Raw genomic sequence first — 15,914 nt, forward strand, 5'->3', positions numbered from 1 at the left:
TTTAGATCACTGACTGTGGAGCCAGAGGTTAGGAGTTTGAACCCCCCACTGGGCCTTCTTGACAGGGGGCTGGACTGGATGACCTCGAGGGGCCCCCTTCCAGCTCTGCTGTTCCAAGATGCCGGTTATGATAATTGCTGTGTAAGCCAGCAGGCAGCTCATCATCAGCGAACTGACGTGATTTGAGGCCGTGGGGAGCTGCTGACCAGCAGCTTAGACCTTGAGCACATTGGATCTACGCACAACATGGTTACAGTGGCTTGATCGCGCTTTAACCGTCATGGCTCCCCTCTTAGAGAATCCTGGGATCTGTAGTTTGAGGGCATCCCTAGACTTCTCCTGCCCTCCTTTTGACCGGCAGGAAGACCTCTAGGGCTTCGTCGATGAAGGAATTAGAAAAGATCATCAAGGTGTGAGGGTGTCTCCCCGGAGACCGAGACCGTCCATGCTCTTGTACTGCTCCCGATCACTACGGATGGAGGTGAACGTTGGGCAGGAAAGAAAACTTGACCAAAAATTAATTAATCTGCAATGTGGTGCTGGAGGAGAACTTTGTAGATACCCTGGATAAGACAAACAAGTGGGTCCCTGGATTAAATCAAGCCAGAACTGTTGCTGAAAGCCAACATGATGACACTGAGGCTGTCCTGTTTTGGAGACCTCCTGAGAAGGCGAGATTAACGCTGGGAAAAGTGGACGGCAGCAGGAAGAGAGGAAGACCCAAGAGGAGATGGATCAACGCCCTAAAGGAAGCCACTGGCTTAAGTTTGCCAGAGCTGAGCAGGGCTGTTCAGGAGTAGACATTTCGGAGAGTGCTGGTTCATAGGGGTGCCAACATCAGGCCGCAGACCCCCACTATTCTGCAGGATGGGGCTGCAACCACTGAGCTGGCATCAAACCCTTTAACTGGGTAGCAGTACACACATTCCTGCCAGCGGTGCTCTGTGGGTGGAAGATACTGCCGCTCAGGAGGAGACCCACCTCTGTGAGTCAGCCGACAGAGTCAAAAGACTCTGAGATCAAGTCACCCACGCCTGCCCGCCAGCACTTTGCCTCTAAACAAGACTGTCACCAGCCTCGACGGGAGACAAGAGAGGAATCTAAAAATGTTTGCTTGCATTCACAGCTAAGATTACCAGGATGTCTTCTGGAGAAACACCGGGGCCGAGGGATAGGGGGAACAAAAAGACGGCAGGATCGCAAAAATCTAGTTTTGATTAAAACCCCAGGGTCCATCAGCCACAGCCAACGGAAAACGCGGGGTGGTTAGGTTCGCAATTATAATGGAGGGACAAGGGTGCCTCTGAGCGCATGATGATTTCCATGTTAGAGCTGGGCTCACAGCTTTCTTCTACACAAGTTGGGCCACAGCACCCCTCTTTGGTTTGGCAGCTTAATTTGGGGGCAGGGGCCACGACAGAGAGAAAGGTGATGTGGATTCACCTGCTCATTCCGTATTTGCAAATGACGTTCACGGGAGGGGTCATTTCAAAGTAGAACGGAGCGGGCGGAAATGTGCAACACCGACGTATAACTCAAGCAAAAGATTTTAAGGGCCAACGCTCCTTAAAATGCCCGTGCTTTCCCTTCAAAAATAAATTTTCTAGTCCCTAGGGGTGAATCGGGGCCAGGTCCCCCGAAGGCCTCGTATGATATTTCAGCTCCGCTCGCCCTCCACATCTCCTGTCTTAGGACTTGCCGAAACGCTCTGCAAAAATGTACATACAGATGGACCCCAGTATCCGTGGGGGAATCAGCTCCAAGCTCCCCCCCAAGATGCTTCTTTGTTAAAAACATATATATTGGGGATTTTTCTTTTAATACTTTTAATGTTTTCAGACCGTGGATAAGTGAATCAGCGCTTACTGATCCAGCAGATAAGGGGGTCCCGCTGTATACGCAAATTCGCTCAAACCTCTAAAGGCGAGGAAGCCAGATTTTTCTGTGGATTCCCAATACAGAGATTTATATACATGTATGTGAACGTACACATCTACCACCATTCCTACTGTGCAACCAACAAGAGCCCCAAGGAAAAGGGTCGGGAACGTCACACCAGCAAATGTAAACCTCCAAAACCAGCAACTGGAGTTAACGAGGCAACAATTATCCCCACCAATTTAGATCCCATTTGCAGAACCACATCGCCGGCTTGTTTGTTGTTTCTGAAGGAGTCACCCGACAATCCAGAGCTGGTGGGGAGAGAGGCGACATCGGGGAAATGTAGAAAAATGTGCCTGGATGTATGTGTGGGTCACCCATGGGAGCCATCGTTTAAACTCTGGAAGCAAGAAAGATGCCCTTCGGGGCGCTGGGCTCAACGGGAAGAGGTCTTCTGAGTATTCTTAAAATCAAAAACAAAATGCGGATTGGTTATCCTTTGTAACAAGGGGGAAAAGAGACTCCTGCTTTTTTTTTTTTAAGTAACACAAAGTGAGCAGTAAAAGCAAGGATTCTACTCAACCACTTGGCGCTGAGCCATTAAATGAAGCATCTCGCGTAAATACACCCTAAGAAAACAGCAGAAGAACAGTGGGGTGGATATGACTTATTGCACACATACACCCCTAACACTGCTTCGCAACACGAACACGCTGCCTGCAGGACATTGGAGGGCTATCAAGCGCTCCCCTCCCCCTGATTCCTGCCAGGTTTGCTGCTGGGGCTACGTCTAGACTTTTTATTTAATGGCAGAAAATTATCACAATTAAACTCCACATACAGTCTCCTCGCGCCCTCCGTTTATTTTACAGTAAAGTTCACAGTTCATAATTTATCTGTCAAGTTTGAGCCAAACCAGTGACTTAAAAAAAAAGGATTTGCAGGAAGATGGCTGGAGGTTGGGAGAGAAGTCTTCTTCGAGCACAAATCAAAGCAAAGGAAAACAAATCCACAGCAGACAAGAAACTGAGGCTTCAGGCAAAGAAAATATGGAAATCCTGTAGCGCTGGGTGCTAGGAACCAGTGGTCCAGGGAAACCGAAGTCCCACAGCCTGCCTGTGCTCATCCTTGGGCCTTGGGGGGGGCCACCCCTGCTTCCAGGAGCCCTTGCAACCAAACATTATTAATACAAAAATGCATTTTTAAAATCAAAACAGCTCATTGGCGCCCTCTAGTGTCCAGAAATATATATATTTAAAAACATTAAAATTTGCTTGGGATGGGGGCAGACATGCTGGAGGCCCCTCGGAACATCCCATAATGCCCCCCCACAACACCCAGAGGCCCAAAGGGACCTTCTGGGCCATAAATGAGTTTTTTTAAAAAAAAAATTACACAAATGTCAGGAGGAAAGGCAAAATGGCTCTTTCATAACGCTCGCCTTCTATGGTTTTCATAAGAGCCTTTCAAAACTCTTATTTAACCGATTTTTAAAAATAAAATAAAAAATTACATGACATGTCCTGACTGATGAATCAAGGGCAGCCTTTTTCATTCATTATGTTTTAAAAGCCATTAAATCTAACGGGTCCAGCAAATACCCTGGGGCTGGAAGACACGGAAACCTAACAAAGGTCTCTAAGTCGTCTCGAGAAGACGTCTCGTTCCTTGAGGTTCCATGCTCACGTCTTCAGAGCCCCTGCCCGGATGATCTTCATTAAGACCTTTTTTTTGGTGGTGGCCCCTTGTTTCTGGTGTGCCTTCCTATGATGAGTTCGTCAAGGCCCCCGAGGGACAGGAGTAATAGAAATTCTCCTTCCTGCCTGTTTCTAAGGGCGCTGGGTTTTACAGCAGTTTCTAACGAACCACTTCAACCGTCATGTTAGTGTTAAATGGACTGGAGCTGGATTGCACTCAATAAATTAAATAAATAAATAGCATGGAAGACCAAGCATAGGATTAGGAAGGGAGGGGTACTCATAAAACACTGGATGGGGGGGAGGGGGAGGATGATATTATGAGCACCAGACTTCCCTCCAGTGCTTTTCAAGAGTTCCTTAAAGGTAAAACTTCGAAACCCCAAGGCAGGGGAAGCTGACCTAAACGTGTCCCCTCTTCCTCAATGATTACTGGCTGGACTTGGAGCCCAGTCAGGTCTAGGCAGCATGGTCAACGGTGAAGAAGGAAAATGGGGTACAGTCCAAGAGGACTGGGAGAGCCGCCCTCCCCCAACCCCCGGCTTGGTTAGAAACCTGAACTTTTCTTTGCTAAACTAATGGACGGCTTTGGGATCCGTGCCTTAAGGGAGGCAGCCGTCCCGAAGACAGATAACGTGAAACCAAGCCATCCTTTTGTCAAGCGACATATCCACCAAAAGCAAGAGGGGGAACGAAATCTGAAACAACGTACTGTATATCATGACTGTGTCGAGACAACTCCTTCCCATATACCAACCGTGCAAGCCGACGGGTAAGACTCGCACAGCCGACCAGAGGCAGACGGACGGGGTGCTGCGGCCACCCAGGAAGGATGGTCGGCCCACCCAATTCCCACATCTTGGGGTAAGTGGAACATGGCTCCATGGGGCAGAAGTCACCGGTCCCTAGAGAATCACAGCCATCTCCCAACGACACACAAGTTGAATCAGCGAAGGGGATCCTGGAAGGCCTTCTTCTCTTTACCGACCCCGGTAGGACGCGGGTGATCTTGGGCCAGACCCAGAGAAGGCCTTCGTGGGGTGAGGCGGGCCAAATCCAGGGAGAGGGGCTGAAGGATGGGGGCTTCCTCCTACTCCAGGCCCTGTTACGTGTTCAGGCAGGTTTCCAGAGAGGGTGAAAATACAGCCCTTCTCCAAAATGCACAGGAGGAGGAAGTGGCTTCCGGTTGACCTTCATTTTGCAGGAGGAGAAGAGGTGAGACAGCACGGATTCCCACTGGAGCACCACAGGGTCCGGAGGGGGGGAATATTTTTTTTTGGGGGGGAAGACGTTGACGCCCCTCCAGGATTTGATGGAAGCGTTGCGATTCACAGGTGCTGCCGCCTCTGCCAACCGCAGCAAACAGAACAGAACGAAACCTTCGCTCCCACCATGAGAAAAGAGAGAAAAGAGAGCGCCATGCACACGAGCGGAGCAAAACCTTCCGGGGAGGAAGGGCTCGACCCCTTGCCAGTCACACGTCATAGTTGGGCAAGTAGCTGTAGGAAGGCCCGCCGGGCGACGGGGAGCTACAATTACATGGGAAAAACCAGCAGATCACGAAACCTGGAAAGAAATGCAGGGGGCGGGGAGTGGGAATCAGAGTGGAGGAGAGAGTTGATCATTGTGTCCCATCATGGGTGGGGGGAAATATCCCTCCAGCCTTTAGCCCTCCATCACCACCACCACCACCCTGGTGAGGTACCTCGGCCAAACACCTCCCGCAAAAGGGCAATCTTGGGCTTCCGCGTGTGAGACACTTCCTGGCGCGCTTCCTTCAGGAGCCGATGGCGCAGCTGCTCAATGGGTGTCTTGTCTGTGATGATGGAGACCAGCTGGGAGACACAAGCCACAAAAAGCCATTCTGAAATTGGGGGTGGGGGTGGGGGAAGAGGTCGGAGAGACACGACCTGACCCTAACCTTTAGCTCCTGGAGATCTAGCCAGTGTCTAGCCTCACTGAGTTAAAAGGGAGCAGGATCAACAGGGAAAGCCAAGGGTTCTTCTTGATTCCCAAACCCGTTTCCCCCAAACTGACCTGGTCGTAAAATATGACGGTGACAAACAGCCCGAAGACAATAGATTCCACCAGTAAGATGATGCGGTGAGCGCTGGAATGAGAGAAAGTGGAAGCGCGGTCAGTTTCTTGCAAAGAAACACGCCCAATCTACTTTATATTTTGGGAAAGGCAGGGGCAGAACATGCCTGGGGCGCATCACAGACAGCGTGTGCACATACACACATGAACAGCGTCCATGCAGGAGCCATGAAAAGCCAGCGTGGTCAACCCAACGGGCCTCTCTGGTCCCCAGGGAAGATCACAGGCTAGCACGACCAACTCTTGGCAAGGATTGGCCTTGAAGTAGAACCACATGGAGGGGCCACGGTCGACTGCCCGTGGGATTATGGGAAATGTAGTTCAAGTCATCTATGGGGCACTCAGCTGGGGGAGGCTCCCCAGGGCGACGAGCGACTCAACAAGTCACAGCCTCGCCCAGCGCAGACGACCCGAAGTCACGGCCCCGGGCATGATCATTTCTCGTTCAGGCACCAAGGCCTGAAAGCGAGAGGGTGGCTCTTGGGCGCTGCCAATCAAAACGAAAAAGCTTTATCAGTGTCATAAACCCCAACAAGAAGGCTGAAAGCCCAGAAGTTCCACCGTAGTCCAACGGATTTGCTCTCGGCTAATAGGTAGGCAAGGGAGTCTGCCAACTTCCACTCATTCTGATCCTTGAGCAGAAAAGTGCCTTCTAATAAAGGTTTTAGGTGCCCTTTTTATACATTGGAAAGGATGACATAAGCTCGAAGAAATATTTTCCGGAGAAACGGGGCGAAGCGTGGCCCGCGTTAAAGAGACAGGGCCCGAAATCTCTCACTCCCAAACGAAACCCAGCATCTCTCTGAATTTCCTTGGACACGGAGGAAAAAAAAAGAAGATTCTTTCTCTGCCCTTCCTCACACCACAGGCAGCTCCTTTGGCTGATGCCCATTATCTCCCCACCATCAGCCTCGTTCTACCTAAAAGCAGGGCCGGCACTGCAGGGAATTCGAAGATGCAGCCCAGTCCAAACTGGGGAGGAGAGAAGGAGGGAAAGGCATGGAGCGCGTGGGGCGGAGGAAGGAACAAATCTCTACGCTTTGGCAGCTTTCAGAGAGCCTTTTCGGAAGGCCAACTTGGACTGCACTCGCTCGGCGCGCAGCCAACGTTCTGAGCTCCAGTTGTTCTTGGCAGGCAGGGCGCAACATGGCAATTTCGCTCTGTGTTCCTTTTTAATTTTTTTTTTTAACCCTGCAGAGGACGAGTCAAGGAACTCACCGCTGGGTGGGCGGAAGGAGGAAAGTGAACACTCACATGTGGACCCGGTTGGCGGATGCGGCTCCCTCGGCCCCTTCGGCTTTCCCTGCGGGGCTCTTGTCCGCCGGCCATAGCCAGGTCGCCAAGACCAGCCCCATGGCGTAAAGGCTAGCCAAGCCTGGGGAGAGGGAGCGGGAGAGAGAAGAAGGTCAGTGAAGGCCAGGAAACTGGGGAAGATAGCAAAGGAAAAAAGGGAGGGGAGGAAATCTATCAACCTAGCCACCTATCTTTTAGAATATTTTACCCTGTCTCCCTGAAAATAAGACCTAACGTGAAAGTCAGCCCTGGTATGATTTTTCAGGGTGCTCGTCATATAAGCCCTACCCCCAAAATAAGCCCCCCACCCCGTGAAGTGAAACTCCCATCCTCCACCCTTGTGCAGCAGCCAGAAGACAAGGACAGGACTGTGTTTGAATAAATGCAGATGGTTGTACATGAAGAAAATAAAACATCCCCTGAAAATAAGCCCTAATGTGTTTGGTTTTTTTGGAGCAAAAAATAATATAAGACCCTGTCTTATTTTCAGGGAAACACAGTACTACTACTACTACTACTATTATTTTTATTAAAAATATTTCCCCCTGCCTTTCTCCTTAAAAAGGACTCAAGGCGGCTTACATCACGAAATGACAATATTTAAAGCTAAACAGTAAATATGCAAATACTAAAGGGGATCAAGCAAACACTGTTCTATGAAAAGGTGTGGGGGGGGGAAGCAATACCAAACAACAACAACAACACCACAGTCAAAGCATTAAGGCACAACCTTCTATTTAAAAAATATCTCTCAGGGAAAGCTTGCCTAGAGATAAAGGTCTTGGCCTGCTTGTGGAACGAGAGCCAAGGTAGGCCAGCCTGGTTTCCAGTGGGAGGGAGTTCCAGAGTCTGAGAGCAGCCACCGAGAAGGCCCAGCTCTCCCGTGCCCCCTACCAAGGGCATCCGAGAAGGTTTTGGGACCGAGAGCAAGGCCTCCCCTGAGGATCTTAGCACTCGAGGAGGCTCATCGAGGGAGACGCGGTCCTTGAGACCGCTTGGATAGGGTGGTGAGGCTAGAGGATACGTCTCAATGAGGAACGAGGGCTTTTTCCAATACCGTTCTAGAGAGGTTAAGCCTTGAGAGGGGAAGAGAGAGAGAAACGGATCTCTCTTTTTTTTCTGGGTCAGGAGTGGGCGGCCTTCGCACTTGGATCTATGATTTGTGTTTTCCACTGGGACCTCAAGAATGGCCAACGAAAGCCGAGGGAATCCAACGAGAATCAAGGAAGAGGGCACCCCGTTTGCATCTTCCGATGCATGCCTGCGTTCGCTTCCGGTTTTGGAGTCGAGCTGCGCTCCCACTCCTTCTGCCCGGAGGTCAGCTCCTAATTCAAGTCGGAGGCGGGAGGAGGAGGAGGGAAACATTTTGCGATGGTAAAACCATCGGGACTCGGACACGTGTGTCCAACGACCTCAAACAACCCGGAGATCTACTGGGATGTCCCAAGACTACCTCCCACCCGCTCCCAAACTAGGTTCTGGAAAGGAAGGGACAGACTTAGGTGGGCGGTTGGTGGTTGGTTGCGTTCCCACTTTCCAAGGCAGCGCCTCCAGGGAAGTACGAAGCCTTGGGATGATCTGTTCGGCTTTTTTTACGACCCCCCCCCAAGCCCCAGGTTCAGAGGTTCTCGCTTGGGACTCTAAGAGGAGGTGGAGAACCCGGTGTGAAGATGAAGCACGGTGAGGAAGAGATGGAAGCTTCCCGCCCGGAAAAGGTCCTGAGCCCAGGGTGAGAACGGAGACTCCCGGCTCTCGGAGGGACTCAAAGGAATCAGTGAGAAGCCAAGGGCGGCTCAAGAAGTGACGGTGTGCATGAGACACAACGTTGTAGGCTTAAGGCAACAGCAGCCTCCTGTGGCCAAAGGCTGTAGTGTTGCTCTCGTTTCAGAGAACAGATCCAACATCTCGTAAGCTGTGCCAGATCGATTTTCAAAAGATCTTCTAAGCTGCTCCGCGGGCCGGGGAACACAGGACTACGCAGGCCTGCAGAACCCACAGCATTCTTCAAGAGGGGAAGCAGAGGGCTCAACTAACGATCCAAACTTCTTCTTTTTTTTTCTAAGTGGGAGGGTGACCTCACAGCCGACAAAGCCGCAAAGGGAGACAGCCACAAAGCAAGGGGGCCCCACTCATATCCTCAACTGCTTTGCCCCCGACGTCGTCGCTTCCCCCCACCACCCCGGTCTACTCCCCTTGAGGCATAGTCTCGGGAGTTCTCATACCCGTGTAAAAGAGAAACTGGATGAAGTACTTCTGGTTCAGTTCCCCGACACAGTTGTTGATCCTGCCGACAGGGACAAAGAATTGCGAGTGGGTTAAAAAGCGCCACAAAGCCCCCACAACACTAAAACCAGTTGTTTTCTGAAAGCCTCTGAAAGGAGTGAGGAGCAATTGTGTCTCATGATGTGTTTTGTTTTACGAAATGAGTTGGGAAGCTCGTTCTCCCTGCTGTCAAGTCAATTCTGATTTACGGCCACCCTTTCCAGAGTTTTCCCAGGCAGAGAAAACTCAGAGATGATTGACCGTTCTTTTCTCCTGGGGTGCCCTGGGACTGTGCAGCTCGCCCAAGGCCACTTAGGTTGGCTCCACACACAGAAAGGCCCAGTGGGGGGAATCGGACTCCCAACCTCTGTCTCCGCAGTCAGATGCCCAAACCACTGAGCTATCCAGCCAGCTTTCTCCCCCCTAAGAGGACCCTTTAAATTAGCCCATGCAAAACACAGGACACAGACTGTACGGTTTAGAGCGCGGACAGAGGCTTAGCTTTGCTGCCGTCCTTGGCGAGCTGTCCTTGCTTCACTCCAGGTCAGCCGCTCTCTTTTTCTCAGTCTGTCCTACCTCGCAAGGGTGTTGTGAAATCAACGTGGGGAGACGGCGTGGGGTGTACCTCGCCTTGAGCTCACTGAAGGGAAAGGAGGATCCACACAGAATAAACCACCCTTCTCCCCCCAGCTCAGTGCCAACCTCTGCCTGCTCTGTGACTTAAAAGTGCCAGCTCCTCACCAAGGACAGTGGTGGTCCATGCGGCGGACGCAGCGGTGGCAAACCTGGCAGTGGTGTGCCCGGGGCGGCCGGTAGGTCTCGCAGCGGTTGCAAACCGTCCAGTCTTCGTTATTCTGGGTGGCCGAGGGCGGATTGGAGGAGGGGCGGGTGCAAAGGAAAGAAGAAACGGAGGGGCCAGAGACAATTCAGTTCACAAGCAAAACCCCAGAATTAGGGTACGGATTCACTTTATTGTGGGGTTGTCTCGATAAGGAGACTTACCCGGCTGCTCTTGTGTGATGTGTTGTTGTTGCTGCTGCTGTTGTTACTTCGCAGGTCAGAGAAGTCGAGGGCTGTGTCTGGGAGCGGGACCATGCCTGGAAAAAAAAAAAGCGGGAGGCAGAAGCTAAGCCCATCCATCTCTTTTAAGCCAGGTACTGCTCAGCTGCACTGGACTCTGGTGGATCCTTTGCTTTTCGACCCCACTCCCAGAGGCCCTCGCCCTCCACATCACGAGATTTTACAAAGCCACCCTGGCACAATTCAGCTGCCCTTCTTCCCCGAGCAACCCACATTATTTCCAAGACTTGTGTTCCAGAACGATAACCTGACCCACTGTTCTTAAATGCTGGTGTCTTAGAAACATCACCCACGAAGACCCTGTGTGTTTGGATTATTTTTCTGCGGCTGTCGTGTTTCCTTTCAAACCAGCTTCAAATCGAGGGTGAGGACCTCGTAAGGCTCCGGATCCTGCCGGGTTCAAATGACAATGTGTCCTCACTTATGTTGAGGGGAGCTGCTGGAAGCTGGAGGGTCTGACTTTGGGATAGCAATCAACTCCCCAGCCTTGCCTTAAATAAGCTCCCCATAGAGGCCCTGCCTAGGTTTGGCACCACCTTCTACTCTTCAGAGAAACCAGTTCCCGTCTCATTTCAAATTTGGCTGAATTCTTCCATCCGTAATTAAAAGAGAAAGAAAGAATGATGATCTTTGCTTTCCAGATAATGTCTCTTTGTGCTTCTTCATTAATAATATAAATATATGGGGTGAAGGGTGGAGATGGGTTCTCAGCTCTTTCTTCATTCCTAGCATTTCCTTTTCCTTGCCTGGAAAGGAACCTCCAGAGGCAGGAGCAGTATGCCTCTCAATATCAGACTGCCTGCGATAAACAGCAGGGGAATAGCATTCCTCTATTTCATAGAGGCTGTCCTGTTCTCAAGTTTTCTTGCTGGAATGCAGCGCTGGCCAGCTATCTGCTCTGGCTCAGAAAGTGCCTTTTTTTCCTTCTTAAAGCAAACATGTCAGGAAAAAAAATTCAACTGGAGGCCAAGGAGGACCAAGAGGCGCTTCTCCTCACCCCCTTTTCAAAGCATAGCATCAACTAAACAAAACCTAAAGAACAGGAACAGAATGAACTTCTAACAATGATGCAGGCCCATGAGTCAACAGAGATGTTCCCTCTCCGGTGTGACGCAGCAAACATGCGCGCCATGGTCGGGTTGTGCGTCCGGAGGGGAGCAGAGAGAACGAAGCCATGCAAACAAAGCAGGCCAATCCGTTTAAATAAAGTCGACCCCTGTCGGCTTCGCTCCCAGATGCCACTGGCAAAGATGATGGACGGCCTCCCTTGCGCCGGAGACAAACACGGCTGAGGATCCACAGGCTCCGGAGCCCCTTTCCAGGGTAAGATGATACCTCTGAGAAGGCCAAGGTGATGTCCTGCAGCTGGAGCCCCAGCGAGCAGCTACTGGAAAAAGAAACAGATGAGCGAGGCAGCTCGGCTTCCGGCAGCTGCTCTGCCTCCATGTGCTGAGAAGCAGCTGCAAAAGGAGCAAGCCTTACTCATCAACGAACAGGACAGGCCTCGGTACCTTTACAGGGAACGAGGATCGGGGCCAGGATTTCTCCAAACCAGGCGACACAGGGGAATCTCCTCATTTATCATCAAGACAGGAGCCTGAAACCTGCCTTTTCATTGGGAGAAAATAATGCACCCAGGATCTTCCTGCGTGCAAGGGGAACAGGACCCTTAATTTTGGTGGTTTTTTGGGGGGTGGGGAATGGGACTGACATGGCCAAAGGGTGGGACAGAGGAAGGAACAGTTTAAAAGAAATTTAAAACAGCTTTTTCTGACCACCCAGGGTGCACCTGGTTTAGAGTTTGGTCTTTTCCCGCCGGCATACCAGATGTCTGTGGAAGATTGATCTGCAGAACAAGAATAGAAGGCCCCTTTCCTGCCCGACGCCACTAACATCACCGCTAGCGTGGGGGATAAGGGACCGAGCCATTGGGGTTGGAAAACCCCAGTTCGAATCCTGCTTAGGCCACAAGCTAACTCAATGAAGGGATTTGCCAAAGGCAGGCGCGGTCAGAGTACAGCCTTCCAGACATAACTAGACTCTCAGCGTACCTCCCCCTTGGCTGGGGCTGATGGGAGTTGCAATCCGACATCTGGAGGGCTACATGGTGCCCACCTCTGGCAAGGCCATTTCCCACCTCCAGTTCTCATATGGAGACAATCATGTTGGGGACGGCAGAGGACAGGCGACTGTGTCTTTGTAGACTGCATTTTGGTTCAGAGAGGATGGTAATTGCCCCTGATTCCCAAATCAGTCCCGTGAGCCTCAAGGCTGTCCGTGTGTGGCCTACCCCGCAGGGTTGTCGAAGTGCTTTGAAAACACTCAATGCAACTCCGCAAGAGCTGTTCAAAACTACGAGTACTGTGTTCAGCGGTGCTTTGTTTACTCGGACCCTTGTCTCTACATGGGCAGAACGGAGCCAGAGAGTTGGAAGGACCTGGAGAGGCCATCTAGACCAACCCTCTGCACAATGCAGCTACTCCACGCCTCATATGGCAACAAACCCTGTCTCTGAACGCGAAGGTTTCATCTTCTATAGCAGCAAACAGCAGCTTTCTTCTCCTTCGCCTGAGCTACCCTCCAGCCACCGCTCTACCCAGCTCAGAAACATCATCACATCCAGAGATTGTTTTTCTTGTTCTCCTTTGCCCTGTGGGCCTCTCTTTCTTTTTACGCCGTGTGCCCATTTAGACTGGAAACCTGAGCGCAAGGAACTGCCTTGTTTTTATTAAATTTCAAAGCACTCTAGATTTTTTTTTTAAAAAAATGTATATGCTCCATTCATGTCCTGCCTTTCCTCCATGGGCTCAAGTCAGCACCCTGGCTCCGCTTCTCCACTCTGTATCATCAGAACAACCTTGCAAGGTAAGATAGGCAGAAAAGAGAGGGACGGAAGGAAGGCCACTCTGACAGTTTCACAGACTGGAATCTAGATCTCCGAAGTCCGACTCTAATACAGTGGTGCCCCGCTTGACGACGACAATCCGTTCCAGCAAAAGCGCTGTAGAACTAGATCATCGTCAAGCGAAAGCAAAAAGCCCATTGAAATGCACTGAAAACCGCTCAATGCGTTCCAATGGGCGAAATACCTCATCGTAAAGCGAAGATCCTCCATAGGGCGGCCATTTTCCGGTGCCTGTAAAGCGAGGAAACACAGCGGGGAACCATTTTGAAACAGCGGGCGGCCGTTTTGAAACCCGATGAGCAGCTGTTTTGATCGTCGTCAAGTGAAAAATCAGTTCCTGAAGCAGGGAACCGATCGTCGTCAAGCGGATTTTCCCCATCTAAACACCGTTTTGCAATCGCAATAGCAATCGCAAAATACTCATCGTGAAACGATTTCGTCGTCTACCGGGTAAGCGTCTAGCGGGGCACCACTGTACTCTAATACCACCAACTGCCTGCGACTCTTTACAGCTGCAAAGCAAGGCATAAAAGCTACAAACGGGACTTATACTGTATCCCACTTAAGAGCTGCAAGGTTGAGTTGGTGGGAAGGGCATTGGACTGGAACAGCGAAGGTAAGACATTTAAGAAAGAGGAAAAGAAGGCCCACACAGTGGCCTTTTTATCCCCGGAAGGCATAAAGGCACGGCATTGAGGGGCTCGAGCAAGAAACAGAGAAAGTTTACCTGGGTCAGCAAAGACAGCTCGCATATGACAGGCCAGAAGCATCACCACGATGAAGTTGAACGCTACAGCATGGAACGGGCACCAGAGGCTGCGACAAAAGGAAGCAGTGAGATCATCAGCAACTTAACACTTCAAAGAGGCAAAGTCAGTGAAATCGGAGAGGTCCATTCTATCTCTACTGTCATCACAATCGCCTGAAATCTCTGAGGATCCGGTTGCAAGCGGCACCTTCTGACAGCCCGGCAGGGATCAAATGGCCAATATAGCCAAGCCTTGGGTTGCTTTGTGGAAAGAAAGGGAGGGGTATTCATTTTATGATGATAGGAATTCACATTTACATACTGTATAGGAGAATGACTTAACCTGCCCTTCTGGTGCGAGGTAGTCGGACATTTTTCTATTCTGGTTTCAAGGCTTCACACTTTGAAAACGCAGCAGCGAGAAATCAAAGAACAAGTTGTCCAAGGAACAGGACGTTCAAAGCCCACCTCATGGGCACCAGTCACTAGATGTAGAGAATATTCACAAATTTATTCTTTCTCTCTCTCACAGAGCAGATTGCCTTGACGTGTTATGACAGCTTGCTCAAAGGCTGCCAGCCCCTGCAAAGTTCTTCGCCTTGGGCATCAGCGGAAGACAAGAAGTAGGTGCGGAACGACAGCAAGCTGAAGAAGACTGGCTGATTGGTCCACAAGACTGAAACAACCTATCCAGTGCTTCTGATTTTGAACATTCTGTACCCTCAAAGCAGCAGCTACCCCCTACTGCGCCCCATTTGTATCATTTATGCAATTTCTCCAAAAATTGTCCTCCCACATCTCAAGTGCCAAAAGATATTTCACTTCCTTTTAGACAAAGAAGAGAAATGTTGCGGTTTTTCATTCTAGTGCATGAGAAGAAAAAGTCACTCACATCATCAGACAAGTTTACTTGCAAACATATCCCATCATGTTTATTGGTTTTTATTCCCCAGTGCATTTATGACTGCAGCCTAAATTAAGCCAATTACCGCAGCCCCGTTCCTTTCCCGGGAAAATAATCCTAATTGAATAACCTTAGAATGGCAGAGCTAGAGGGGACCCCAGAGAGCATCCAGTTCAGCCCCTGTCAAGGAGGCCCTGTGGAGGGGATTCGAACTCCCATCCCTAAACCACTGAGCTATTCAGCAAGAATTCATTTCCTGGATACAGACCTCTGAAAATCCCCAGACAGGACACTCTGCAGATGCTCAGGGGCACCGTTTTGGAAGGTGTTTTGGAGATGTAATTTGGAAAAACAAGGAACTGCGAAAAGAACAACACCCATCCATGCTTGCAACCCAGGGCAAAAGGCCCCTGAACATGTGCAGACGGCCTTCCCTCTTGGAGGAAACCTGGCTTCCAAGATGCACCCCCAGGCCTGCACCACCTTCCAATGGCCCAGTGCCTCTGTGCATGTGCAAAGCCTCTTTTCCTCCACGGGAAGCATTCCTTCCCACAGAAACCAGACACCCCCCTGGCAAGCTAGAGTGCAGAGCTCCTGAGCGTGTGCAGAGTGCTTTCCACTCCCCAACCCCTCAGCGGCAAAAAATCCACCCTGCCGGGCACACCCAATGGGGGGCGGTGCTCCTGAGCATGTGCAGAGTGCTTTCCACCCCCACCCATCCTGCCTGGCTACCCAATGGGGGGCGGTGCTCCTGAGCATGTACAGAGTGCTTTCCACCCCACCCATCCTGCCTGGCTACCCAATGGGGGAGCGGTGCTTCTGAGCATGTGCAGAGTGCTTTCCACCCCCCGCCCACCCTGCCCGACCACCCAATGGGGGCGGTGCTCCTGAGCCTGTGCAGAGTGCTTTCAACCCCCCTGCCCACGCTGCCCGGCCAGCAATGGGGGAGCGGTGCTCCTGAGCATGTGCTGACTGCTTTCCACCCCCGGCCATCCTGCCCGGCTACCCAAAGGGGCAGTGCTCCTGAGCATGTGCAGAGGGCCCTAC

The 15,914-nt window shown here is 51.1% G+C and overlaps 1 protein-coding gene across 2 annotated transcripts in view; it reads right to left on the minus strand.

The window, feature by feature from the left end:
- Nucleotides 1–15,914, minus strand: part of LOC110080983 (palmitoyltransferase ZDHHC3) — a 55,950-nt gene that overhangs the window by 39,317 nt on the left and 719 nt on the right. Inside the window, exons 2-9 of one of the 2 annotated variants that reach the window (XM_020797335.3) lie at nucleotides 13,943–14,031; nucleotides 10,233–10,327; nucleotides 9,972–10,084; nucleotides 9,191–9,252; nucleotides 6,930–7,050; nucleotides 5,616–5,688; nucleotides 5,284–5,413; nucleotides 2,720–5,144 (exon numbers count right to left, since the gene is read on the minus strand). In XM_020797335.3, the coding sequence (XP_020652994.3) occupies nucleotides 5,053–5,144; nucleotides 5,284–5,413; nucleotides 5,616–5,688; nucleotides 6,930–7,050; nucleotides 9,191–9,252; nucleotides 9,972–10,084; nucleotides 10,233–10,327; nucleotides 13,943–14,031 (775 nt within the window). In that variant the 3' untranslated portion in view covers nucleotides 2,720–5,052. Of the gene's footprint in view, nucleotides 1–2,719; nucleotides 5,145–5,283; nucleotides 5,414–5,615; nucleotides 5,689–6,929; nucleotides 7,051–9,190; nucleotides 9,253–9,971; nucleotides 10,085–10,232; nucleotides 10,328–13,942; nucleotides 14,032–15,914 lie in introns of those variants that run through there. The other variant, XM_072983871.2, reaches the window with a different exon arrangement.

This window comes from Pogona vitticeps, chromosome 15 (assembly GCF_051106095.1).
Source record: "Pogona vitticeps strain Pit_001003342236 chromosome 15, PviZW2.1, whole genome shotgun sequence".
NCBI classification, from domain to species: Eukaryota; Metazoa; Chordata; class Lepidosauria; order Squamata; family Agamidae; genus Pogona; species Pogona vitticeps.